The sequence below is a fragment of the Cololabis saira genome, chromosome 19 (assembly GCF_033807715.1).
Source record: "Cololabis saira isolate AMF1-May2022 chromosome 19, fColSai1.1, whole genome shotgun sequence".
NCBI lineage: Eukaryota > Metazoa > Chordata > Actinopteri > Beloniformes > Belonidae > Cololabis > Cololabis saira.
Genome location: NC_084605.1, coordinates 7,059,133 through 7,084,945, shown reverse-complemented (window position 1 = coordinate 7,084,945; position 25,813 = coordinate 7,059,133). Strand labels below are relative to the sequence as shown.

General features: G+C 44.9%; 2 protein-coding genes across 2 annotated transcripts in view; one reads left to right on the top strand and one right to left on the bottom strand.

The window, feature by feature from the left end:
* Positions 1 to 25,813, top strand: part of LOC133419547 (NACHT, LRR and PYD domains-containing protein 12-like) — a 183,256-nt gene that overhangs the window by 32,771 nt on the left and 124,672 nt on the right. The window lies entirely within an intron of this gene.
* The window catches only part of LOC133419548 (NACHT, LRR and PYD domains-containing protein 4E-like), a 101,776-nt gene that overhangs the window by 11,489 nt on the left and 64,474 nt on the right, over positions 1 to 25,813 (bottom strand). The window contains exons 10-11 of the mRNA XM_061708766.1: positions 4,271 to 4,727; positions 3,558 to 3,731 (exon numbers count right to left, since the gene is read on the bottom strand). Of these exons, the coding sequence (XP_061564750.1) occupies positions 3,558 to 3,731; positions 4,271 to 4,727 (631 nt within the window). The remainder of the gene's footprint in view (positions 1 to 3,557; positions 3,732 to 4,270; positions 4,728 to 25,813) is intronic.

Sequence of the window (25,813 nt, the reverse complement as noted above, 5' to 3'; positions counted from 1 at the left end):
GGCAGACAGATAAGGGAGAGGAGCAGAAAAGTGTCCGCCTTCGTCGAGAGCCGGAAGAAGAAGAAGAATTGTCTCATGGCTATAGAGAGTTTCAGCAGCCCTGATGCATTCTGGAAGTTTGTTCCACAGCAGAGGATGATAAAAGCTGATTGCTGTCTCATCCTGTGTGTTTCTAAGTCTGGGTAAAGGAAGTAGGCGTGACCCTGAAAATCGGAGGTTTCTGGTTGGTTCTTAATGGACCTGGTGATCACAGATGTATTTTGGTCCAAGACCATTCAGAGATTTATAAACGAGCAGCTGGATTTAACATCTGTTCTGGGACAGACAGGAAGCCAGTGTAAAGATCCAAGAACTGCAGTTATGTGGTCCACTTTCTTGGTCTTAGTGAGGACTCGGGTCTCTTGGTCTTAGTGAGGACTCTGATCTCTAGGTCTTAGAGCCCAGATATACTTGCAGTTCAGTGACATGCGGTCAGGCGAGGCAGGGGAGGCTGTGCCTCACCTGCCATGTGACTACCATGTGACTTTGTCCGCCTTGGTTTCTGTTGTTACACAATATGTATGAACAGCCATCTTGACACACCCACATACACATGTATATAATCTGAAGTTTGTATTTAATGTTTAGTTAGTTGTTTGCTTATGTATAATTTAAGTATCAGAATTTTATCCCAAGTGTTGTTTCTTATGTTTTAACACTATTGTAAATAAATTGTGATTCATTTGAATGGGATAATTTGTTTGTGTTTATTTTGTACATATTTGTTACATTTGCTAGTTACAAAGACCTGTGCTCGCACTCCTTCCTTCACTGTCACTTTATAGCACAACCCATAACAACAGGCTGGCACATATATAATAACAGCTACTTTAAGACTTATTGTGCTGTTTAGTTATTATTTCCTAATAATTCATGTAGTGCCCCATTTTGGTTTATACTTTTTGATCATTTTCATTATTAATAACTATTGAGAGACAATTATTAATAACTCTTTAATAACTGAACAAGCACTCCCTTTGTTGCACAACACTGTTGTCTCTGGGTTGTGAGCAGGTATGTTTATGTGTTTTAATTAATGTTAATGTTGTAATTCAGCTGATGATTCAGATGAGACCCCAGAGAAACGTCTGTGAAAGGTCAGCAGCTAACGGGGATCTAATAAAACAACCAAACAAACAAACAGTTCTAACGGTCAAGAGTTGAACACTTGGTGGATTCTGACCTGAGAGACTCCAGGTGACAGTGTGGACTCTCCAGTCCAGGACACAGCTTCTTCAGTCCTGAATCCTGCAGGTGGTTGTTACTCAGGTCCAGTTCTGTCAGACTGGAGGACGGAGAGCTGAGAACTGAGGACAGATCTGCACAGATGTCCTCTGAGAGGTTACAACCACTCAACCTACAGAGGAGATCAAAGAAAAATGATAATGTAATTCTAAATCCTGCTGAGACATCAGTCCTTTCATCCTGGATATGGATACAGCGTCCCGGACTGTGCTATTCAGTTAGCCCAGCTAACATGCTACCGGACGGACAGGGTGCTCGTCGAAGGGGGGGAAACTGGCAGGGGGGAACTCTCTGTTTAAATCTGAAATGCTGCGACGCTGCTGTGGTCTGCGAACACTGCTCATCACAGGTTGAGTTTACTTTCATTTAACTGAAGAAAATTCTGGCACATCCACTCTTTAAATTTGTTCAATGCATTTGATCAATTTCTGAATTGGATTATAGTCTCCTGGTGAGATGGTTATATATATTTGTGCATAATCTGCACAGTTATGTTATCATATTTTGGTCTTTTTCATAATTAGAGCGAGTGAGAGCATGTCGATGTTAAACAGAGGCCCCAGAATTGAACCTTGAGGAACTCCACATGTTATTTTTCTTAGCTCTTATTTGTAGTTACCTAAAGACACAAACAAGTCTCTGTCTTTTAGATAGAACTCCAACCAGGTTAGTGCTGTGCTAGGAAGTCCCACCCAGTTCTTCAACCGGACTATCAAGATGTTTTGGTCGACTGTGTCCAACTGAGCACTTAGATCCAGTGAGACCAAGACTGAAATTTTGCCACTGTCAGTATAGTAGTGGATGTCATGAAGGACCTTTACCAGAGCCGTCTCAGTGCTGTGATGCGGACAAAAACCTGACTGGAAGACATCACAACAGTCATTTAGTGTCAGGAGGTTGTACAGCTGTTTAAAACTTCCTTTTTCTATGATTTTACCATGAAAGGGGAGGTTTAAACACTTTAAAACCCTAAAACATCCCTTCACTATAAACCAGAGTTATTTACCAAAGAATAACAAAGAATCATTTTCAGGTAAAAACAGTAGAACAATTACTTTATCTGTAAAATAATGGAGCAAATAATATACAAGCAAATACAAGATAACTTTTTGAAAAAAATTCAGTAAATCAACATGCTACATGCTCCACAGCTACGACATTTGCCCAGATGACAGATGAAGATGGATGAAGAAACAAATGATTTCTGAATAAGGAGAACACAAAGTGTATTGTTTTAGTTTCAAAATAATTAAGGGTAGAGCATAGGCTGTGCTTAACTCTGGGTGATGTAGTGATATAGCAAATAACAGATGTGAAGGAATAAGGGGATGTTGTTGTCGCCAAAGTAATGGCGCTAAAAATGTCAGAAAAGGACACAGACGTTCAAGACAACAGCAGCGATGCTGACTCGCATAATGGAGACTTTGACGAGACGGAGCAAAGCTGGTTTTTATTTTGTTAATAAAGTTTGACATACAGTACTTTTCTTCTTGTTTCTTTTTTTACATTTGCTGTAGGATTTTGTAGCATTTCCTGTAGCGCAGCTCCATCAGGTAGATACGTAACTCAACCCCAGCCACTATAGTACGGTATTTTACCATATATTTAGTGCGCCTTATAATGCGGTGTGCCATATTTCATCTTCATTCATTAATAACTATCATAAGACAACTATTAATGAATCTCTAATAACTGAACAAGCACTCCATTTGTTGCACAGCACTGTTGTCCCTGAGTTGTGAGCATGTATGTTTGCGTATTTTAGTTAATGATAATGTTGTAATTGAGCGGATGAATCCTCATCCATCCTGGTTAAGTGGAGAATGTAAGATGCAATATTCACTGATAAGTTAAATAATAAAAATTAGTTCTGACTTAAACACCAGAAACACCCTACAGAGGATGATAATTCTTTTCAGACACACACAATCATTTCACGAGGTGGACATCTGCAGGTGGTTTTCTATTTACTCAATGTAGAATTAAGAATTAAAAGCGAGGAATGAATTACCAGACGTTTGGATTTGAGAGAATAATATGGTAAGCTTTAAAAAGAAGCTCTAATTATTTATATTTCTCAGGGAGAATAAAATGAACTGTTGAGAAATCAGCCATTGATTAGTTTTTTTCTTAATATTTTGTTTGAGACTGTAATGAGAAAATGTAATTCCTGAGTTTAAAAAGAGGGAATGTAGAGTCATAATGCATGTCTAATAAAACAACCAAACAAACAGTTCTAATGGTCAAGAGTTGAACACTTGGTGGATTCTGACCTGAGAGACTCCAGGTGACAGTGTGGACTCTCCAGTCCAGGACACAGCTTCTTCAGTCCTGAATCCTGCAGGTGGTTGTTACTCAGGTCCAGTTCTGTCAGAAAGGAGGACTGAGAGCTGAGAACTGAGGACAGATCTGCACAGATGTCCTCTGATAGGTTACAGTCACTCAACCTGCAGAGAAAATAAAAGAGAGAAAAACATGTATGTGGCAGGGTGGAGGAGCAGCCACTCAGCCGATTGGGCACACCTGTGCCCAATCGGCCTCTCCACCCTGCCTGCCTTCATAAGGAGCAGCTGCACACCAGCAAGAGGTCTGCTGGGAGAGCTGCTGAAGGACGGTTCTGCTGGTGCATGTGTGTCTGGGTGAAATAAAGAGTTCCTGCACTAAACCCTGTGTCCTCTGTCCTGTCGGTCGACCCCCGTAGCGCTAGCCTTGCTACAATGTAATTTAAACATTGATTATTTAATCCAACAAATGAATGAATCATAGAATTTAAATTAATACTGATCAATTCAACTATTATCAATAAGTGTTGCTGCACTACAGCCTTGATCAAAGCTGCATTTCTCTTCTCTGCATGTTAAGTTTCCTGAGATGAATCATTGGTGAGAACTGGTCCCACATGAACCTGAACTTAGTTGAACAGTGAATTTAACTGATTTACTCCAAGAACACAACACTAAACAGATGTGTCTATGTTCGTACTTACTCAACTTTCTTGGAGGCTTTGACCACCGGCAGCAGCCTCCGTAGAACCTCCTCTGAAGCTGAGTATTTCTTCAGGTCAAACACCTCCAGATCTTCTGATGACAGTAAGATGAAGACCAGAGCCGACCACTGAGCAGGAGACAGTTCATCTGTGGAGAGACGTCCAGACCTCAGGGACCGTTGGACCTCCTCCACCAGAGAACCATCGTTCAGTTCATTCAGACAGTGGAACAGGTTGATGCTTTTCTCTGCAGACAGATCCTTACTGATCTTCTTCTTGATGTATTTAACCGTTTCCTGATTGGTCTGTGATCTTCTTTGTTTTGGTTCCAACAGACCTCGTAGGAGAGTCTGATTGGTCTCTAGTGAAAGACCCAGGAGGAAGCGGAGGAACAAGTCCAGGTGTCCGTTTGGACTCCGTAAGGCCTTGTCCACAGCACTCTGATAGAGGTCAGTGTCTGCTCTTAAACTAAACCAACTGGAGGTGTTTCTTTGTTCCTCCAGCAGGTTGACTCCAGACTTGGTGAAGGTCTGATGGACATGAAGAGCAGCCAGAAACTCCTGAACACTCAGATGGATGAAGCAGAAGACCTGGTCCTGGTACAGGCTGCTCTCCTCTCTAAAGATCTGGGTGAACACTCCTGAGTACACTGAAGCCTCTCTGACATCGATGCCACACTCTCTCAGGTCTGGTTCATAGAAGATCAGGTTTCCTTTCTGCAGCTGCTCAAAAGCCAGTTTTCCCAGAGCCTCCACCATCTTCTTGCTCTCTGGACTCCAGTGTGGATCCGTCCCGGCTCCTCCATCATACTTGACCTTCTTCAGTTTGGCCTGGACCACCAGGAAGTGGATGTACATCTCAGTCAGGGTCTTGGGCAGCTCCCCTCCCTCTCTGGTTTCCAGGACTTTCTCCAGGACCGTAGCAGTGATCCAGCAGAAGACTGGGATGTGGCACATGATGTGGAGGCTTCGTGATGTCTTGATGTGGGAGATGATCCTGCTGGTCTGCTCCTCATCTCTGATCCTCTTCCTGAAGTAGTCCTCCTTCTGTGGGTTAGTGAACCCTCTGATCTCTGTCACCATGGAAACACACTCAGAAGGGATCTGATTGGCTGCTGCGGGTCGTGTGGTGATCCACAGATGAGCAGAAGGAAGCAGTTTCCCCCTGATGAGGTTTGTCAGCAGCACATCCACTGAGGTGGACTCTGTAACATCAGTCAAGACCTCATTGTTGTGGAAGTCCAGAGGAAGTCGACTCTCATCCAGACCGTCAAAGATGAACACGACCTGGGACTCTTCAAAGCTACACATTTCTCTGGTTTCAGGGAAGAAGTGATGAACAAGTTCCACCAAGCTGAACTTTCTCTCTTTCAGCACATTCAGCTCTCTGAAGGTGAATGGAAGCAGTAACTGGATGTCCTGGTTGGTTCTGCCTTCAGCCCAGTCCAGAGTAAACTTCTGTGTTAGGACTGTTTTCCCGATGCCGGCCACTCCCTTCGTCATCACCGTTCTGATTGGTTCATCTCTTTCAGGTGGGAGTTTAAAGATGTCTTCCTGTCTGATGGTTGTTTCTGCTCTGTGTGGTTTCCTGGATGCTGCTTCAATCTGTCTGACTTCATGTTCATCGTTGACCTCTCCAGTCCCTCCCTCTGTGATGTAGAGCTCTGTGTAGATCTGCTTCAGAAGGGTTGGGTTTCCAGTTTTAACAATCCCCTCAGACACAGACTGGTACTTCAGCTTAGACTTCAGCCGCTTTTTACAAACAGCAGCAAAAGAACCTTAATAAAAGTGGAAAAATGGAACCAATTAGTGTTTTATAAAGTTCAACTTAATTCTCCTAAAGAATCAGGATGTGACAGACACTGATCGACTAACGTTACGATGAGCTGTCCAATATTGAGTAGAATCACTTTTAGCACCAAAACACCTCTGAACATTCAGGACGTGGAAGTGACAAGAACATCTGGGGGTCCTGGAGTTTCTAGTACCAGATTGTTAGTAGTGCAGCACTGGTGGGTTGTTGATTTGTGGGTTGTTGTGTTCTTGTTATTGTTGTGGTATCTGTGAAATGGATTTTCCAGGTTTAGGATTTGAAAACACTAGAAGATGATCTGATCCAATAATCTACAGAACCATCAAGACAATCTGGAGTTCAGCAGGATTCCTGGAAGAGGAAAACCAGGACTAAAATCTGCTGTCCTGTACAGGGAGGATACTAGGGGGGTGCTGGGACCATGTGGGGGCGACTGGTCTACAGAAATGTTTAGCTGGGTGTCAACGGTCAAAATAACCTTCATGTGGATTAAGAATGCAGATCTGATTCCAGCAAAACATTGTTGGAACAAGATGAGCAGAGTTCCTCCCTTTATCTTTCAGTGGGTTTAATCAGACCCGTCGCCAGACCTCAGTCTTAAGGGGGGCATATCAACTGCATGGGAGGGCACCATTACTTCAGCCATATATTCGCGCAGCACTGATACACGTAACTATCACGTTAAACATAACCATCAGCAAATATGACCAGCTATAGCCTCATTCCTCGCAATTTTAATCATAACATCAAAGCAGTATCCACAAAACATTGAAGGAATATCCACAAAACATTGAAGCAATATCCACAAAACACTTGACTATGCAACATATGTAACACCAGAATCGTCTCTCAAACTGAAAAAGCACCACTGCGTGTGCATTTTACAACAGTCAACAGAGGGATATGCATTTCCATTACGCACACGCGCGTGCGCACATATACAGGCACACGCACTTTGATCCTACTTTTAGTGGAGGCAGCGCTGTACTCTTATTAGTCCATCCTGTGTCAGCACAGCGGGAGGCGGCGTTTCTCCGAGCTGAACCTCCTCATCAATGAATTCTTCCACTGTGACTTAAACCTGTGAGTGAGGTCCTTTTCAAAAGTGAGCTGAATCAGCTGGGCCTTGCGTCTGTGCAGCATACTGCCCCGATGCTCCGAGAACACGTTTTTGAGCGTGGAAAATGAGTTTTCACATACTGCTGTGGAAGCTCCTAAAGTAAGGGCAAGGGTGTATGCTGGGACTACAGTCGGCATAGCCTGGAGAGCACAGTTGAATGTGCGAAGGATGTTGGCTATTGTCCATTTTCCATCTTCGGGGGGGACCGGGGTGTCAGTCATTTTCTTTGCCAAAAATTCACGGGCCACAGGATATTCAGATTAAACCACATCAGCTCCAGCTAATTCCAGTAGAGGGATTACGTTTGATGGGTCCAGGAAATTATTCTCGGCCTCTGGATCCAGAGCAGCCAGTGCGCCTATGAGCTTGCTGCTGCACTCTCCAAAACGCGCATCCATCTCTCCTTGCAGAGCATTGATGACACTGTAAAATAACCTCTTGAACTCGGCCTTTTCGTCTATGTCCCTCTGTGCTTGCCCAATGGTTTCTTCAACTGCAAATTCACGGAGGTTCTTGTTAACTATGCGTCTTCTCTTGCTTGGACCAGGGCCGGTCACTGGCACAGCCTCGCTGGTCGTGCCCGGAGGAACGCAGAGATCCCATAGCGCAGCAAATTCATTTTTCTGTGCACAGTGTCTTCACACGGTCAGAAGCGCTATTCACAAGTGTCACTGCAGTGAATAAGTCCATATCTTCGGCTTGTAGTAGTTTGTTTGGCGACTCGAAAAGTGACAACAGTTTCATGACAAGGTGCGCAATGAACAGAAAACTGTGCTGTGTAGTGGCACGAAGCAGCCCCGTTGCCTCGACACGCACCTCTGCTCCAAGGCCTTGTGTGTTCTCCACCTCGGTCAGTAATGTGAAAATGTCCTGAAAACTCTTCACCACAACTTTGACCGTTACCAAGTGGCCAGTCCATCTCTGGTCCAAGAGACGTTTCAGGGTCTCACCTTTGTACAACATACGGTTGGCTTCCTGATGAAGTTGTACAGCATGTTGCATACTCAAAAAAAAAATCCTCCACAGCTGCTTCACTGGACATAGCATGAGTCACAACCAGATGAAGCTGGTGATTAAAGCAGTGAATATATGGTATGTTGCGACCCAGCTTGTTTTGGAGCAATTTCTGCACACCACCATGCCTGCCAGACATGAGTGATGTGCCATCATAAACCTGGCTCCGAATTTTGTCTGTGCTGAGTCTGGAGCTAGTGAGCTCATCAATGATCACACCTATCAGAGTCTCTGCATCACTTTTCTCAGACGTGGCCATCACCAAGAGGCGCTCACACACACCACAGTTTTCGTCAACAAAACGCACCACGATGGAGATATTTTCTTGGCCTAAAGGATCCCGTGTGCCATCCACTTTAATTGAATACCAGCCATCCCCGACTTGTCTCACTAACTCCTCTGTCAAAAGTTTGCTCATCATTTCGATTATTTCGTTTTGTATCTGTGGGCTGGTATAGCGTGCATTTTGTGGAATTGTTTTTGTAATCCTCTTCAGTTCTGCGTCTTTGCACAAGGAGTACTCAAAAAGAGACAAGAACAGCCCCATGGAGCTATTGTCATCTTGCACACTGGCAAAACCAGCATTATCTCCACGTAACGGCAGTTGATTCACCACTAAAAACTCGATCATATCAATCACTGCTGACATGTAATATCTGTTGCGAGCCAGTTGCTCTGAATTTAAGAGAGTGGAAATCTCTTTTCCTGTCTCCCTACGTTTGTCAGAGTCCCTCCACATTGCTTCACACGCGAAGTGTTCCTTTGAAGCCACATGCTTATTTAAGCCCCTGCCTGTTTCAATGGCATACTTCCAGTCATTATATCCCTTTATGGAGAAGGTCGCGAGCAAAACAAAATGCTGCGTCCTTTTCTACTGAGTACTCCAGCCAGTCCCTGTTTAAGTACCAGCTGGAGGAAAATGATCGTTTTTTTTGAGCCAAACATTGTGACCGGGTATTTTTTTAAGACAACCTGTTTGGGGTTGTCTGTGCTGAGGTCACTCACAGATGCATCAAGCAGCTGTGGCCCCAATACTTCCCCAGTCGCGGGTGCACTTGACCTGCTGCAGGTAGCCTCCGCTCTGTGGCCGCTGCCGGGGTCGGGCTATGTGGAGCTGCTAACGGGCTCCGGGTCTAGCTCAGACTGTTGTCCTCCGCTGGCAACATCAGGAAGTGTTGCTTTATCTGATTGGATCGTCGGTGGATGTTTAAACCACTTTCGTATATCCATAATGGCAACTAAATAGAAAGCCAGCAAAAATTAGACCGCAGATTCATTCATTCATTCGAATTGCGCAGTAACGGTTATTGACGTAGGCTACGTCATGACGTTTTGGCCGTTGATCAAACATAAACACACCATTCTTCCATTATATTTTTAACATTTTAGTGATAAAGAAAGCAACATTAGTATTTTTAACAAAAAAATAATAAAATAAAGATTAAAAAAATGCTTGTTTCTTACGTGCCCCCAGTGGGGGGGCACAACCGTCGCTATGGGCGGGCCCGGCCCCCTATGGCCCGCCCATAGTGACGGGTATGGGTTTAATGTTGCGGCTGATCTGTGAATGTTGTTTCCTCTCCTGAGGCATTCTGGGTCATTGCCGGTTCTAGGGGGGGGCAGGGGTGGGCTTTGCCCACCCAAACGTGCGTCCTGCCCACCCAATCAAAGTTATGGGGATCCTTTATTTTTTATAATTTTATTTTTTTTATATATAGGCTATAAAAAAATATCACAAAATATCTGTGATTGGGTGGGCACTGCGCATCATTTTTAGACACAACAATGAACGCATACCGCAAAAGTTCTGTCTCGGAGACGTGAGACGTGTTCAGAACAGCACACAGAGCACACACTGAATAGCTGTGCTGAACTGAAGGCTGATTTATGGTTCCGCGTTACACCAACGCAGAGCCTACGGCGTAATCTACGCGGCGACGCGCACCGTTCGTTGCGCGTCGCCGCATAGGCTGATTTATGGTTCTGCGTTACACCTAAGCAGAATGGTGCGCGTCGCCGCGTACCCCGAGACGCCTCTCTCCATCCTGGCGAGGGCAGAGAGCGCCGGTGCAGGTGGCGGTGCTGCGGTGCCCTGCAGGCTCTGGAGCCACCAGCCTGTCGCGGGACCTTTTAAATCAACGCAGAGCCTACGCCGTAAAAAGAAAAAAACATAAAATAAATGCAGCCTCAACAGGGCACAAGCCAGTGTCCTGTTTGTGCCGGTGTTCTGCCACTTTTTGCTGCTTTGCCAAAAAAATGCTACCTAATGGTTTTCTACCTTTCTAGAGCTACAATTTTACTGTGTTTTACTCCCTAGCCCACTTCCTTTCCCCCCAAGTGGTCCTTGTCTCTTGCCAGGTCGTCATTGTAAATAAGAATGTTCTTAATGACCTGCCTGGTTAAATAAAGGCGAATGACTGAATGAATATCAAATAAAGCGATAGAATTGTTTTTTTTTTCTCTTTATCGTATAATGTTCACAAAGTGTAATGCAATTCATATCATGGGTAATGTATTTTGAAGGATCAAATACTCAACATCCCATATTATCCATTTTACATCGTGCAAAAAATGATTGGCGTGGCAATCAAACTTTGAAAATCGACTGTGCGCATGCGCAGAACCACAAAGTAGCATTTCTCGGCAGGTAGCAAGGATTGGCAGAACACCGGTCCCAAGCCCGGGTAAATGCAGAGGGTAGTGTCAGGAAGAGCAATTGGGTTAGCATACTGTGGAGAAGATAGATGAACTGATATAATGATAGCATAGTTTTCAATGCATTTCGGGGGTTTGACCCTCCAAAATCTTTCAGCGTCGCTCACCCTACATTTCAGTCTGCCCACCTTAGTGGGCCTCGCTAAATCCGGCCCTGTTTATCCAGCAGCTTAAATGTTCAGAGAAATCCTCTTACTGCTCTGCAGACGCTCAGCCAGCTCCTCCTGCTTCATTCTCCTCAGGAAGTTCACTGTAATCTTCACAAACGCCTCTCTGCTGCTCCTCCTCTGCTCTTCATCATCACCCTCCAACAGATGCTCTAGGGATTCTGGGTAATCTGGACTCAGACCCCTCTGCATCTTCTTCAGCTCGTTCTTCACAAACATGACAATGTTGTCCTCCAGCAGCTGGAACAGAAGACGACATGAAGGACACAATCAGATCAAAACCACACAGACAAACATCAGATCCATGTTGGACAGACTGACAGTCCACTGAAGCGATGAACGGGCCCTCGCACTCATGGCCACCCCCACCACCTCAAAACCGAGTCAGATGACACAACTCTCTCTACGACTCTTTATGTCAAACCATTGAAAAGTTATGGCAGAAAATACAGACTATCAACGGTTCCGGTTACGGTTCGGGCGAAGAAATGGCGGAAGAAATGGCATAGATTGCGCCAAAATTACACGATTAATTCAAAATGTCCAACTTACTGTTCGGTTCCGGCCATAGCGACTAAAAGACTTTTCTTTAAGTTGCGACATGATACAGGTGTGTACCGATTTTCGTGCATGTACGTTAAACCGTATTGTGGGGCTTGAGGCACAAAGTTTTCTAGGGGGCGCTGTTTAGCCGTTAGGCCACGCCCATTAATGTAAACCATTAAATATCAAATTTTTCGCCAGGCCTGGCTTGCGCGCAAAATTTGGTGACTTTTGGGGCACATTTAGGGGGGCAAAAAGGCCCTCCTTTCGTCGGAAAAATAAAAAGAACAAGAAAAAAAAATTCCTACAGGTACAATAGGGCCTTCGCACTGTATGGAGACAAACATCAGACCCATGTTGGACAGACTGACAGTCCACTGGTCTCCAGAGACCAGCATGGAGACAAACATCAGATCCATGTTGGACAGAATGACAGTCCACTGGTCTCCAGAGACCAGCATGGAGACAAACATCAACAGAACAGATACAGAAGCAGTTGTTGTTCATGTACAGACCAGAAAAATGGAGTCCAGCTGTGTCTGATGCTGCTGGACAGACGGACCACTGGGAGGCTCTGAGCTCTGCTGGTCCACTCTGTGGAGGAATCAGGAAGAATTAGCTCACATCATGTCTGTCCTCACAGAGACAAACACCAGCTGAAGGTCCATGAAGTCCTGTTTGGATGAGGACAGTCCATCAGAGGACTGGCTGTGGTGCTGAAGGTTTACTAGTCCTACTGATCCACTGAGAACGTACATGTGACCTCAGTGAAAAGTTACAACAAGATCAGGAACATGGACAACTGATGGAGACATGACGCAGCTGAGGAACTCTGGATCATAATCAGAATCAGTCCTCTGGAAGGTAAGACCTCCAGATGTGTCAACCAGAGGAAAAAGCTCCTGACAGGAGATGAAGCTCTATGAGGAGGAAGCTCAGATCACCATCAGGTGATGGAGGACTACAGGGTTCCAGGACTACATGGATCTACTCAGGTATAAACATGTGGACATTTCCTAACATGATGACTGGTTTAAATACATTTAATGTGTTTAAATACATCTCACCTCTCTGAAGAAGACTGTTGGTCTCCTTTAAAGTCAATTAACCTTCGCTTTGACCCGTCGATCTTCAAGGACAAACAGCTGGGTTCACGTTCAAGAGAGTCTCTTTTCTGATGGACCCTGACAGCAGAAAAAAGTTCAAAATGTAAATATTCTATTGATATGAAAAATAAGTTATACATATAAAAATATTTAGTCTATTTGAAAAACCATTACACATAAATTATTGGCAGCATTTGGATACACTCACCTCTTTACAGCAGAACTTTGGTCTCCTGTAAAGATAATTAATCTTGGATTTGACATGTCGCTCTTCAAGGACACACAGCTGGGTTCAGGTTCAAGAGAATCTATTTTCTTATGGACCCTGATAGAAGACAATAGTTCAAAATGTAAATATTATATTCATATGAAAAATAAGTTATAGAGATAAAAATATTTAGTCTATTTAAAAAGCATTAAACATAAATCCTTGGCAGCGTTTGGATACACTCACCTCTTTGAGGCAGAACGTTTGTCTCCTGTAAAAATAATTAACCTTGGATTTGACATGTTGCTCTTCAAGGACACACAGCTGGGTCCGGGTCCAGGTTTAGGTCCAGGTTTAGGTCCAGGTCCAGGTCCAGGTCCAGGTTGATTCCTGTAATAATGATGTTTGGTGATGTGAGTCTTGAGCTCTGACATGCAGAAGAGTCACGGACAGTTACAGATTCTCATCTCACCTCTGAGCTTTGGTCCGACTCTCATGTTCCCCACACAGAGAGGTTTTAGAGGGAGGGACTCCCTCCTCTCTGTCCTCACACTGGTCCATTCTGCTGAATTCACGTCCACATCAGCTCACACACACACCTTCATCTGCAGAGGAAACACACATCACTGGTGTTGGACAGAGATCAGCTGATCCTGCACTGGTTTGCTCCTCTCTTTAGTGTTTATGTCACTTGAATGCAGTCAGAAACCAGTGGGAGGTGGAGGAAGTTACTGATACAGCCGTATCTGCTGATCCGAGCTGCTCTGAAGCTTTCTCTGAGCAACTTTTCTCATTTTCTATTTCTAAGATTAAAAACATTAAATTCTGTGAACAATAGAGTTTTACTGCAGAAATAGGAAGTTGAAAATCTTGAAAAAAGCTGAAAGAGACTCAGCCTCTATGTGAGTCTGGTTCCTGTAAATGCAAAGAAGCTCAGAGGTGAAACTGTCCTGCAGAGACACGTGTCCTCCTCCTTCACAGCCTCATCACACAACAATTACACAAGCAGCAAACAACTTCCTCCAGGAACCACACTTTATTTTGAAAAGCTCCACAGGAAACAGCAGTCTGACTTTAATGCTGGAGACGACAGCTTCATTCCATGAAATAAAAACACCAAAGTTTGATCGATGAAGAAAACTAATCATCGGCTGATCATCACAGTGTTTCTGATCAATAATAAAACCAATAAAAATGTTGTCATAAATAATCATATAGATTTGTCTTCATACACAAGAATGATCAAAGTTTGCAGGTAAATCAGAAGTGAGAACAAGTTCCTACCTTCACCTGTTTGAGTCAAAAGACAAAGTTCAAGAGTAAAATACATTTTTAAGTATTGATCCGGTTATCAGCAGTTGTTCTTTGTCCTCGGGTCACCTCCCCTGATGCGTTTAATGCCTGTTCTTTCAGATGTGTTATGGCAGATTTACTTTTCCTTGGACCGAGAGTTCGGTTGCGTCCACACCCAGTTGCCTTGTTTGAGTTTCCTGGTTCACTGCGATTAGGAGTGACGGTTACGGGTGGAGTGAAAACTTGTTTAACAGGACGAGGGAGAAAAGAAGGTGAGAGGAAGGACGGGAGGAAAACAAGTTTAATCATCGAGATGGAATCTGACTCGAGCTCTGTGGCGTAAACCTTTTGATCCTAATTTTAGCTCAAGGTATGATCGGTGTAAACAAAAAAGATGAAGACTCCGTTGGGCTATTTTTGGGATGGATGTCATCAAGATGTAAGCAGTGAAAATCCAGCCTAACCTCGGCTTTACTGGCATGTTCTCACAAGAATGCACATGTGTGTGTTGAGCGTCTGTACTTTTACCACCAGTGAGGACACAAGGCCATCAGCAGAGTCTGGTGGATCTCAACCACGGCCTCCTCTTGGGCCTTCTTCTGTCCTGCCTCCATGTCTGCTAACGAGACCATTTATACTAAAACTAAATTTCCCATGAACCTATGAAGTCAGCAACACACCTTTAGAGAAATGCTTTAAGTAATTAAATCACATTATATCTGTATTTGATGTATCTATGTTTGTATGTGAGTGAGAATATTAAAATAAGTGATCAAAGGTATGGGTTACCCTGCTGATGATGACCTGGGGAAGTAATACATAAAATAAATGTACAAACTGAAATAAAACACAACGGACAAAGTGAAGTGAAAAGCTGACATTGTAATATAGCCAAGAAGGGGAAAAGGAGGATTTTTTTTAAAGAAATTGAAAATGACCTCATCTGGAAGTTCAATCGGGCCTAAAAGGGCCTCCAAATGGCCCAGAAAGGTTTTGAAACGTGCAATTGTCCCGCAGACATCTTCACTATGAAGTCCTCAGGACTTCAGTGTTTCTCAGATTGGATAGAAGAAGAAATGAAAAGTCACCTTATTCAGAATAACAGAACATATTGAATCCAGTCAACTAGTACATGTAGCATAAAGAATTATTTTAAAGTAGAGTTGGCTATTCAGTGACTTATTTTCCCCCCCGATTTTCATAATCTCTGCAAGTAAAATTCACATTTATTGACTAGTAACTTCTTACTGTGTTGTTTTTTTGGTGAGAAACATCAAAATACACAGTCTTAACTTCCCTACTGCGCTCCGTCTGAATTGCTCGTCTGTGAGTCAGTGACGTCACACCAGCCTGAAACGATCAGCTCAAATATAGTTATCCAATTATCTGACAGGTTGAAACCTGCTGATTTGTAAGCTTAAGAATGTAGAGGTTCATTACATTTGTGTCCTTGGGCTGCCATCTCGTGGCCGTTTCATGTTGTTGCTGACTGAATTACATCAGACTGTAAATGCATCATTGTAGACTGTTTGGTTGTGTGCAGTAATACAGGACTGTCTCAGAAAATTAGAATATTGTGATTTTCTGTAATGCAATTACAAAAGCCAAAATGTCATACATTCTGGATTCATTACAAATCAACTGAAATATTGCAAGCCTTTTATTATTCCAATATTGCTGATCATGGCTTACAGTTTAAGAAAACTCCAATATCCTATCTCAAAAAATTTGAATATTCTGGGAATCTTAATCTTAAACTGTAAATTCATTGTCTGAACACATATTAATGGTTAATACCATGCTGGTAAGAACCTAAGGCATATATATGTGCATTGTTAATATATTTATCTCATTAATATATATACGCATACACATACATACGTATACACATACAAACCCAGTTTTTTTTTTGTGGGGGGGGGGGGTCGGGGGTGACATCCACTGCTAATCCAGGACGCGAGCACACACATCACACATGAATGCGCACGTCGAGCACTGGAAATCTGCAAAAAAAAAATGAACAGAACAGAAACGAAACAGGCACGGAGCCGGCCGGCAGCAACCATCCCAGGTCTCGAGATCCAATCACAATCTGAGCTAAGATACCGCTATTAACTAACCCCAAAAACTTCAGAGCAAGCATGCAGGTGAACGAGCCAGTGTATCTGTCTATGTGTGTGTGTGTGTGTGTGTGTGTGTGTGTGTGTGTGTGTGTGTGTGTGTGTGTGTGTGTGTGTGTGTGTGTGTGTGTGTGTGTGTGTGTGTGTGTGTGTGTGTGTGTGATAGTCTTATCAAAGCTCCACCTGAAGTGTATCTATAGTGGAGGAGGGGAGGGAGGCAACCACCAGACCAGAGGCCGACAAGGAAGAACCCGGAACCCAGGCCACCAGCAACCCCACAGAGGGCAAGAAGAAGGCAGGAGGCAACCCACCGCTTGCGAGCCCTGCCCCCTCCCAGCGGCGGCCGAGGGGACCTGTGGGCGGGGCCCCCACGACTACAGGAAGAGGCGGCCAAGGATCCCACGGCGGCAGACCGGGACCCAGGCGAACCCCGTCCACCTGGTCCGGGCCGGACATGCGGCCAGGAGGCCCTCACCCTCCAGGCCAACGACCCCCACCCGGCCAGGGGCCAGCCTGCCCGGAGAGCAGAGCCGACGCGGGCAGGTGCACCTGCCCCCACGGAAGTGGCTCTCCAGGACCAAAGGAGCGCCCAACCGCTGGGCAGCGGGGGGGGGCAGAGACGGGCCCGAAGAGAGGGAACCCCCACAACAGGGCGACACCCGCGCTGGCCCGACAACGGAGGGCCCCAGACCCAGGCACCCCATTCATTCATCCATTCCTCTATCCGGTTTCTATAATAATAATATAATATACTAACAACAATAATGATGATAACAATAATAATAATAATAATAATAATAATAATAATAATAATAATAATAATAAATTATTACATTTTATTGTCCTGTCCATGGAGGCCCAAATCCTCCATCGCAGGACCCTTTCATACCGCATTATCACCGACAAAGACGCTCATTCATGCACCATTTCCCCCTCCCCAGGGGGGGTCCAGCACCGCCAGAAGGCACCCCAGGCTGCGCGGCGAGCCCCGCCAGGCCCGGGCATCACGACCCACCTATCCCAGGCCGACGAGGGAACGCGGGTGATGTGGGACCCCCTCCCGACCCTGGTGTTGAGTGCATGTGGCTAATGCAATAAAAACAGGGAGGAAGAGGTCAGGGTATCCGGTAGCCGACTCTACTTTAAAGTAATTTTGTATGCTACATGTACTAGTTGACTGAATTCAATTTATGTCATCAGCATAAATAAGATGACTTTTCATTTCTTCACCTATCCAGTCTGAGAAAAACTGAAATCCCGAGGACTTCATTGTGAAGATGTCTGCGGGACAATTGGATGTGAAAGATCCTCCGTGTTTGTTTGTCTGGTGCACCATAAGAAAACCAGTGAAATAGAATCAAAGTTAATACAAGCTTTTATTATATCATGCACAATGTTTTCCGGCTGAAGATACACTTCTCTCAAACCACATAGGCAGAAGAGAAATGTACCCGGTGGTCATCGATCCAATCGTATTTATAATAAAAATGGAGGTGTTCTTTGTACGTGAACCCCATCAGCCATATACATATCAGCAACATATCGGACCTTAAGCATCCCTGTTTATTGCTTCTTACTTAGGATGTCTACCCAGATAACAGATAAGACCCATCAGTGTTAAAACATCACATATCGACCAATCAGAATAAGGGGCGGGGCTAATTTTCACCAATTATGGTCAAGGACTCAATACCTAGTCCAATGACACCACCCACGAGTCAGACTCTGTGTCAAACCAGTCAAAAGTTATCGGACTATCACATATCGACCAATCAGAATAAGTTAATTTGCACCAATGAAGGTAAAGGACTCAATACCGAGTCCGATGACACCACCCATGACTCTCTATGTCAAACCATTCAAAAGTTATTGGACTATCACATCTCTAAAGGTGTTGCTGAGTTCATAGGTTCATGGGAAATGTAGTCTTAGTAATGTAGTTAAAGGGTCTCGTTAGCAGACATGGAGGCAGGACAGAAGACGGCCCAAGAGGAGGCCGTGGTTGAGATCCGCCAGACTCTGCTGATGGCCTTGTGTCCTCACAGGTGATAAAAAAAGAAAACACACATGTGTATTCTTGTGAGAATACACATGTGTGAGAACATGTCAGTAAAGCCGGGGTTAGGCTGGATTTGCACTGCTTACATCTTGCTGGCAACCATTCCAAAATTAGCCCAGAAGTTTCCTGCTTTTTTTTCACACCCACCACACGTTGAACCAAAATCATTATCAAAAGTTTACGCCACAGTGGCTGAGTCAGATTCCATCTCAGTGATTAAATCTGTTTTCCTCCCGTCCCTTCTCATGCCTTCTTTTCTCCCTCATCCTGTTAAACAAGTTTGAACTCCACCCCCAACCCTCACACCTGATTGCATTGGACCAGAAAACTCTCACAAGGCAGCTGGGTGTGGACGCAACCGAACTCTCGGTCAAAGGAAAAGTAAATCTGCCATAACACATCTGAAAGAACAGGCGTTAAACGTGCCCGGTGAGGTGACCCAAGGACGAAGAACAACTGCTGGTAACCGGATCAATACTTAAAAATGTATTTCACTCTTGAACTTTGTCTTTTGACTCAAACAGGTGAAGGTAGGAAGTTATTCTCACTTCTGATTTACCTGCAAACTGATCATTATTGTGTCTGAAGACAAATCCATATGATTATTAATGACAACATTTTAATTGGTTTTTATTATTGATCAGAAACACCGTGATGATCAGCCGATGATTCGTTTTCTTCATCGATCAAACTTTGGTGTTTTTATTTCATGGAATGAAGCTGTCATCTCCAGCATTAAAGTCAGACTGCTGTTTCCTGTGGAGCCTTTCAAAATAAAGCGTGGTTCCTGGAGGAAGTTGTTTGCTGCTTGTGTAACTGTTGTGTGATGAGGCTGTGAAGGAGGAGGACACGTGTCTCTGCAGGACAGTTTCACCTCTGAGGTTCTTCACATTTACAGGAACCAGGCTGAGTCTCTTTCAGCTTTTTCAAGATTTTCAACTTCCTGTTAGTGCAGTAAAACTCTGTTATTCACAGAATCTTGTTTTTAGTCTTAGAAACAGAAAATTAGAAAAAGTTGCTCAGAGAAAGCTTCAGAGCAGCTCGGATCAGCAGATACGGCTGTATCAGTAACTTCCTTCACCTCCCACTGGTTTCTGACTGCATTCAAGTGACATAAACACTAAAGAAAGGAGCAAACCAGTGCAGGATCAGCTGATCTCTGTCCAACACCAGTGATGTGTGTTTTCTCTGCAGATGAAGGTGTGTGTGTGAGCTGATGTGGACGTGAATTCAGCAGAATGGACCAGTGTGAGGACAGAGAGGAGGGAGTCCCTCCCTCTAAAACCTCTCTGTGTGGGGAACATGAGAGTCGGAGCAAAGCTCAGAGGTGAGATGAGCATCTCTAACTGTCCGTGACTCTTGTGCATATCAGAGCTCAAGACTCACATCACCAAACGTCATTATTACAGGAATCAACCTGGATCTGGATCTGGATCTGGACCTGGACCTGAACCTGGACCTGGATCTGGACCTGGACCTGGACCTGGACCTGAACCTGGACCTGGACCTGAACCTGAACCCAGCTGTTTGTCCTTGAAGAGCGACTCGTCAAAGGAAAACTTTTTTACCTTCAGAGGACTCCAATGTTCTGCTGTAGAGAGGTGAGTGTATCCAAACACTGCGAATTATTTATGTTTAATACTTTTTAAATAGTAAAAAAAAAAATTATTTTTATCTTAATAACTTCTTTTTCTTATAAATAGAATTTTTACATTTTGAACTTTTGTCTTCTGTCAGGGTCCATCAGAAAAGAGACTCTCTTGAACATGAACCCAGCTGTTTGTCCTTGAAGAGCGATGGGTCAAAGCGAAGGTTAATTGACTCTAAAGGAGACCAACAGTCTTCTTCAGAGAGGTGAGATTTATTTAAACACATTAAATGTATTTAAATCAGTCCTCATGTTAGGAAATGTCCACATTCAAGCTCAGAGGTGAGATTAGCATCTCTAACTGTCTACTCTGCATGTCAGAGCTCAAGACTCACATCACCAAACATCATTATTACAGGAATAAACCTGGACCTGGACCTGAACCTGAACCTGAACCTGGACCTGAAGCCGGACCCAGCTGTTTAGAGAGCGACCACTCAATGGACGGATTTATTACCTTTAAACGAGACCAACATTCTTTTTCACAGAGGTAAGATGTGTTTAAACACATTAAATGTATTTAAATCAGTCCTCATGTTAGGAAATGTCCACATGTTTCTTCCTGAGTAGATCCATGTAGTCCTGGACCCCTGTGGTCCTCCATCACCTGATGGTGATCTGAGCTTCTTCCTCATAGATATTCATCTCCTGTCAGGAGCTTTTTCCTCTGGTTGACACATCTGGAGGTCTTACCTTCCAGAGGACTGATCCTGATGATGATCCAGAGTTCCTCAGCTGCTTTATGTCTCCATCAGTTATCCATGTTCCTGATCTTGTTGTAACATGTACGTTCTTATTGGATCAGCAGGACTAGTAAACCTTCAGCGCCAAAGCCAGTCCTCTGATGGACTGTCCTCATCCAAACAGGACTTCATGGACCTTCAGCTGGTGTTTGTCTCTGTGAGGACAGACATGATGTGAGCTAATTCTTCCTGGTTCCTCCACAGAGTGGACCAGCAGAGCTCAGAGCCTCCCAGCGGTCCGTCTGTCCAGCAGCATCAGACACAGCTGGACTCCATATTTCTGGTCTGTACATGAACAACAACTGCTTCTCTATCTGTTCTGTAGAAGTTTGTCTCCATGCTGGTCTCTGGAGACCAGTGGACTGTCAGTCTGTCCAACATGGGTCTGATGTTTGTCTCCATGCTGGTCTCTGGAGACCAGTGGACTGTCAGTCTGTCCAACATGGGTCTGATGTTTGTCTCCATGCTGGTGTCTGGAGACCAGTGGACTGTCAGTCTGTCCAACATGGGTCTGATGTTTGTCTCTGTGGTTTCAGTCTGATTGTGTCCTTCATGTGGTCTTCTGTTCCAGCTGCTGGAGGACAACATTGTCACGTTTGTGAAGAACGAGCTGAAGAAGATGCAGAGGGGTCTGAGTCCAGATTACCCAGAATCCCTAGAGCATCTGTTGGAGGGTGAGGATAAAGAGCAGAGGAGGAGCAGCAGAGAGGCGTTTGTGAAGATCACAGTGAACTTCCTGAGGAGAATGAAGCAGGAGGAGCTGGCTGAGCGTCTGCAGAGCAGTAAGAGGATTTCTCTGAACATTAAAGCTGCTGGATAAATGACCCAGAATGCCTCAGGAGATGAACAACATTCACAGCTCAGCCACATCATTAAACCCACTAAAAGATAAAGGGAGGAACTCTGCTCAACTTGTTCAAACAATGTTCTGCTGGAATGAGATCTGCATTCTTGATCCACATGAAGGTTTTTTTGACCGTTGACACCCAGCTAAACATTTCTGCAGACCAGTTTCCCCCACATGGTCCCAGAACCCCCCTACAGTAGCACCCTCCCTGTACATGACAGCAGTGGACCTTAATAAACATGTTTAACTGACCAACACCACAAGATAACTGGAAGATTTTAGTCCTGGTTTTCCTCTTCCAGGAATCCTGCTGAACTCCAGATTGTCTTGATGGTTCTTCAGATTATTGGATCAAATCATCTTCTGATGTTTTCAAATCCTAAACCTGGAAAATCCACACAGACACCACAACTACCCCTTTTACACAAAGCAGGTTCCAGGGCTGGTGCTAGTGCTGGTGCTAGAGCCGGTTCGCGGTTGGTTCTAAGTAAGAACCGTTTGCTTTTACACAAGCCAGCAGCTGGCCAGAGAGCCACGTCATCACGTTACTGTATACGTCACCACCACTCCCCCTCGTTTTCATCCCTACCCTGATCAGGAAGCTGAGAGCCAAAAGCTGTTTTAATTTCAGCTGTAGCGCTGTTAATATGGCACTTTATTAAGTTTTAATATTTTTTTCAGGCTTAAAAGTAACCTTTAAGATCCCCTACCTGGGCTCAGTTTATCCAAATAACGCCTGTTAAGAAATTTGAGTCGAGAGCCGGCAGCCCCGGAGCACAGCAGCTCCTCAGCGGGCTCAACCTGCGCCGTCTTCCCGGGGGAGAAACCTGCAGCTCTGTTGAGAATTACCCTGGATGAAATAAATCATTTAGGAAGATAAATATTGGTTTGATAGATGAAATCTATCAGTTGTAGCTACGCCTGGTAAGAAATTACAGCGTACGGCGCGCGTCGCCGCGCGGCTCTGCGTTGGTGTAACGCGGAACCAGAACCGCGGGCTGGGAGTGGGCTGGGAGGGGGCTGGGAGCGGGCTGGGAGCGGGCTGGGAGCGGGCTGGGAGGCGTCCCCGCGGGCTCGGACGCGAGGCTGCCGCTCCATCGGCGGGCACGGAGCCCGCCGACGTTACTGTTGATGGATTGTACCGTAGACCACTGCTGCTTCTGTTTTACATCCATTATTAAATAAATGGATGTAATAATAAAAGAGTCTGCTAACTTAACCGCCGTCTTCAACACTCCGTTGTTTAAAAACGGCGCTCTTCCGTGTTTATTCTGCTTTGGTTGTTCAGTAACACCGTCCCCAGCCCCGCCTCCAGCCCCCGACGTAAAGCGGTTCTTACGCCTGGCCCAGCAACCAAAGAAGGCTGGTGTAGCACCAGTTTTGAGAGCCAGGAGCCTGTGCTTAGGCTGTGTAAAACCAAAGAACTGGTGATAAGTCTGGCTCTAGCCCAGAACCAGCCCTGGAACCAGCTTGGTGTAAAAGGGGTAAACAATAACAAGAACACAGCAACCCACAAACCCACAACCCATCAGAGCTGTACTACTAACAATCTGGTACTAGTACTTTTGCCCTGATGAATAATCAATATGAGGCGTACCCGGCAGAAATCCTAAATACTGGGAGGGGAAGATGCAAATTGCTCCATTTACCACGTGCAATGAGATTTACCAAGCCTGAAAGTAATTGCGCGTATTGTGATTGCGTCTGTATTTAATACGTTTGAAAGGAAGGTGCTAATCTGCTGCTGCTGTTATTGTGGCAAGGAGGCGACATCCAAAATCAAAGAATACGCAGAGAGAGAGTCTTTATTCTGCTGCATGCTATTTTAAAAATGGTTGCACAAGTTTTATTAAAGGCCACTTTTTCTTTAGTTCTTCGCCTTATATCTTGCCACCTTCTCTTAATGTGCCCCCCTCCACTCGCCCACAAGCAGGCCAAGCCTTTGTGCCAAAATGTTGTATTTTATTGATTATTTATCTTATTGAACGTGAAATCATCCTTCGTAAATTACATTTAATTAAAACCTGTGCTTATTAATCACAAAACACAGGTTAAACATCATGACCAAATCCGCTCCGACCCAGTGTCAGTCAGTACGTGCACATGCAGCGATTCAAACTGGTTGGAGATCATTTGCACACATCGTACTGACTTTTAAACTGCATGTGAACACCTTAAGTCAGTCAAGTAATCTGATCAGACTGGATTCATCAACCCGCTTGCAGCACCTAGATAAGCCAGTCGCAACCGCCTTGTTAATGCCATGTGTACGGAGACATGGATATTACAGTCTGCGCATGCTCGAGAATTCCCATGGGTTTTCCCCCGGGGGGGGGGATTCACTCGGAAGTGAAAGGAGACGACGCAACGCTGCTCCCTGGGGTGTCGTGTGACTGCTTCAGGGGTGTCGTCAAAATATTTCCTATTCTGACATTTCATATATAAATATTGTATTTTCGCGACCATACGGGCGCCGTGTGAAAAGGCCAAGCCTCAGTCTTGTGTCATATTTCTGTATTTAAAACACACACGGCGCACCGACCGAAACGGCACACACACAAGAACACACACAAGCACAGGAGTGTGCGTATTTAAAAATACAGCGGGAGCAAAACTTTGTTTGATTGTAGGCTACTTTATTTCAGTTTTTACATTAATCAAACCCATTAAGTCTCATCCTCTGTTTCTGCATTAAAGAGCTCCGCTAAATCAGCTGTGCCAGTCCGAATTCCTCGCTGTCAGAGTCACGTTCCGTGCCGTGCGGTGCCTCGGAAATGCACGCTTTTGCAAAAGCTCGCAAAATAATCCCAGCAGACACGTTAGCCCACGCATCAACAATCAATCTGCAAACTGTGGCATAAAAAAAACTAAATACGCCGTACCCTACGCCGTAGGCTGCGTCTATTTAACGCGGACCTAATGCCGCGTTCCATTTATCCTCGGAAGTGGGGATTTCCCAGTCCCCAGTCGGAATTTTCAACTGGAACGCCCCTCAAAGTGGGGTTTCCCACTGGGAAAGTGGGAGAGTCTTCACCACCCCCGAGTTACCATTCCAAGATGGCTGCCATTCCCAGTTCCCACTTCCGATTTCCGAGGTAAATGGAACGCGGCATAAACTCCGGAGCCGACAGAAATCTCTAAATTTCGGAGCAAATTTCTTAACAGGCGTAGCTACAACTGTTAGATTTCATCTATTAAACCAACATCTTTCTAAATGATTTATTTCAGCCGGCGTGATTCTCAACAGAGCAGCGTCCCAGAGAGAGTTTCTCTCCCGGGGCTGACGCAGCAGCCTGACCCGGCGGACACGTCTCTTCTCGGGCTGTGAGCTGAGGCTGCTCCCCGGGGGCGGCGGCTCTTCTCATCTCCGAAAACATCGGGTCAAATTTCTTAACAGGCGTTATTTGGATAAACTGAGCCCCGGTTGCGGATCTTAAGGTTACCTTTATACCTGAAAAAATATTAAAACTTAATAAAGTGCCATATTAACAGCGCTACAGCTGAAATTAAAACAGCTTTTGGCTCTCTGCTTCCTGATCAGGTTAGGGATGAAAACGAGGGGGAGTAGGAGAAATGGGACAGGCACCTGGGCCAAGTGCCCTAGATCTCAAGTGCCCTAAAATATCCCCCTTCTTTTTTAGGGGTTAGGGAAGAAAAGAAGTGCGAGTGGAGAAAAGAAGGGCGAGTGAAGCAGAATTGGGATTGGCCCTTAGAATGCACTTTTTCCTTTCGTTGTTAAACGGAGGTCAACCGGAAGTGGCTCTTTGTTGAAATGGTTACCATGGTTACCTCGGGTACAGCGCCACCTAGTGTCACGGAGTCAGCCATGCTCTGGTTACAGTGGCTTATTCAATCTGATTCAGTCTGATCTCAGAACAGCATGTGTAATCAGACAAGTTGATCCAATCTTCTGCATGTCATTATCTGATCAGATCTCCTACCACCTTGAATCGCTGCATGTGCACGTACTGACTGATCAGCGCAGACAGACTGCAGCTTCGCCTGAATTATGCTTCTGCGTTAAATCGACGGCGTAGTTTCGCGGTGGGGTGTGCGTCGCCGCGTAGCCTACGCCGTCGGTTCTGCGTTGGTGTGACGCAGAACCATAAATCAGCCTTTAGTGTGCGCTCGGTGCGCTGTTCTGAACA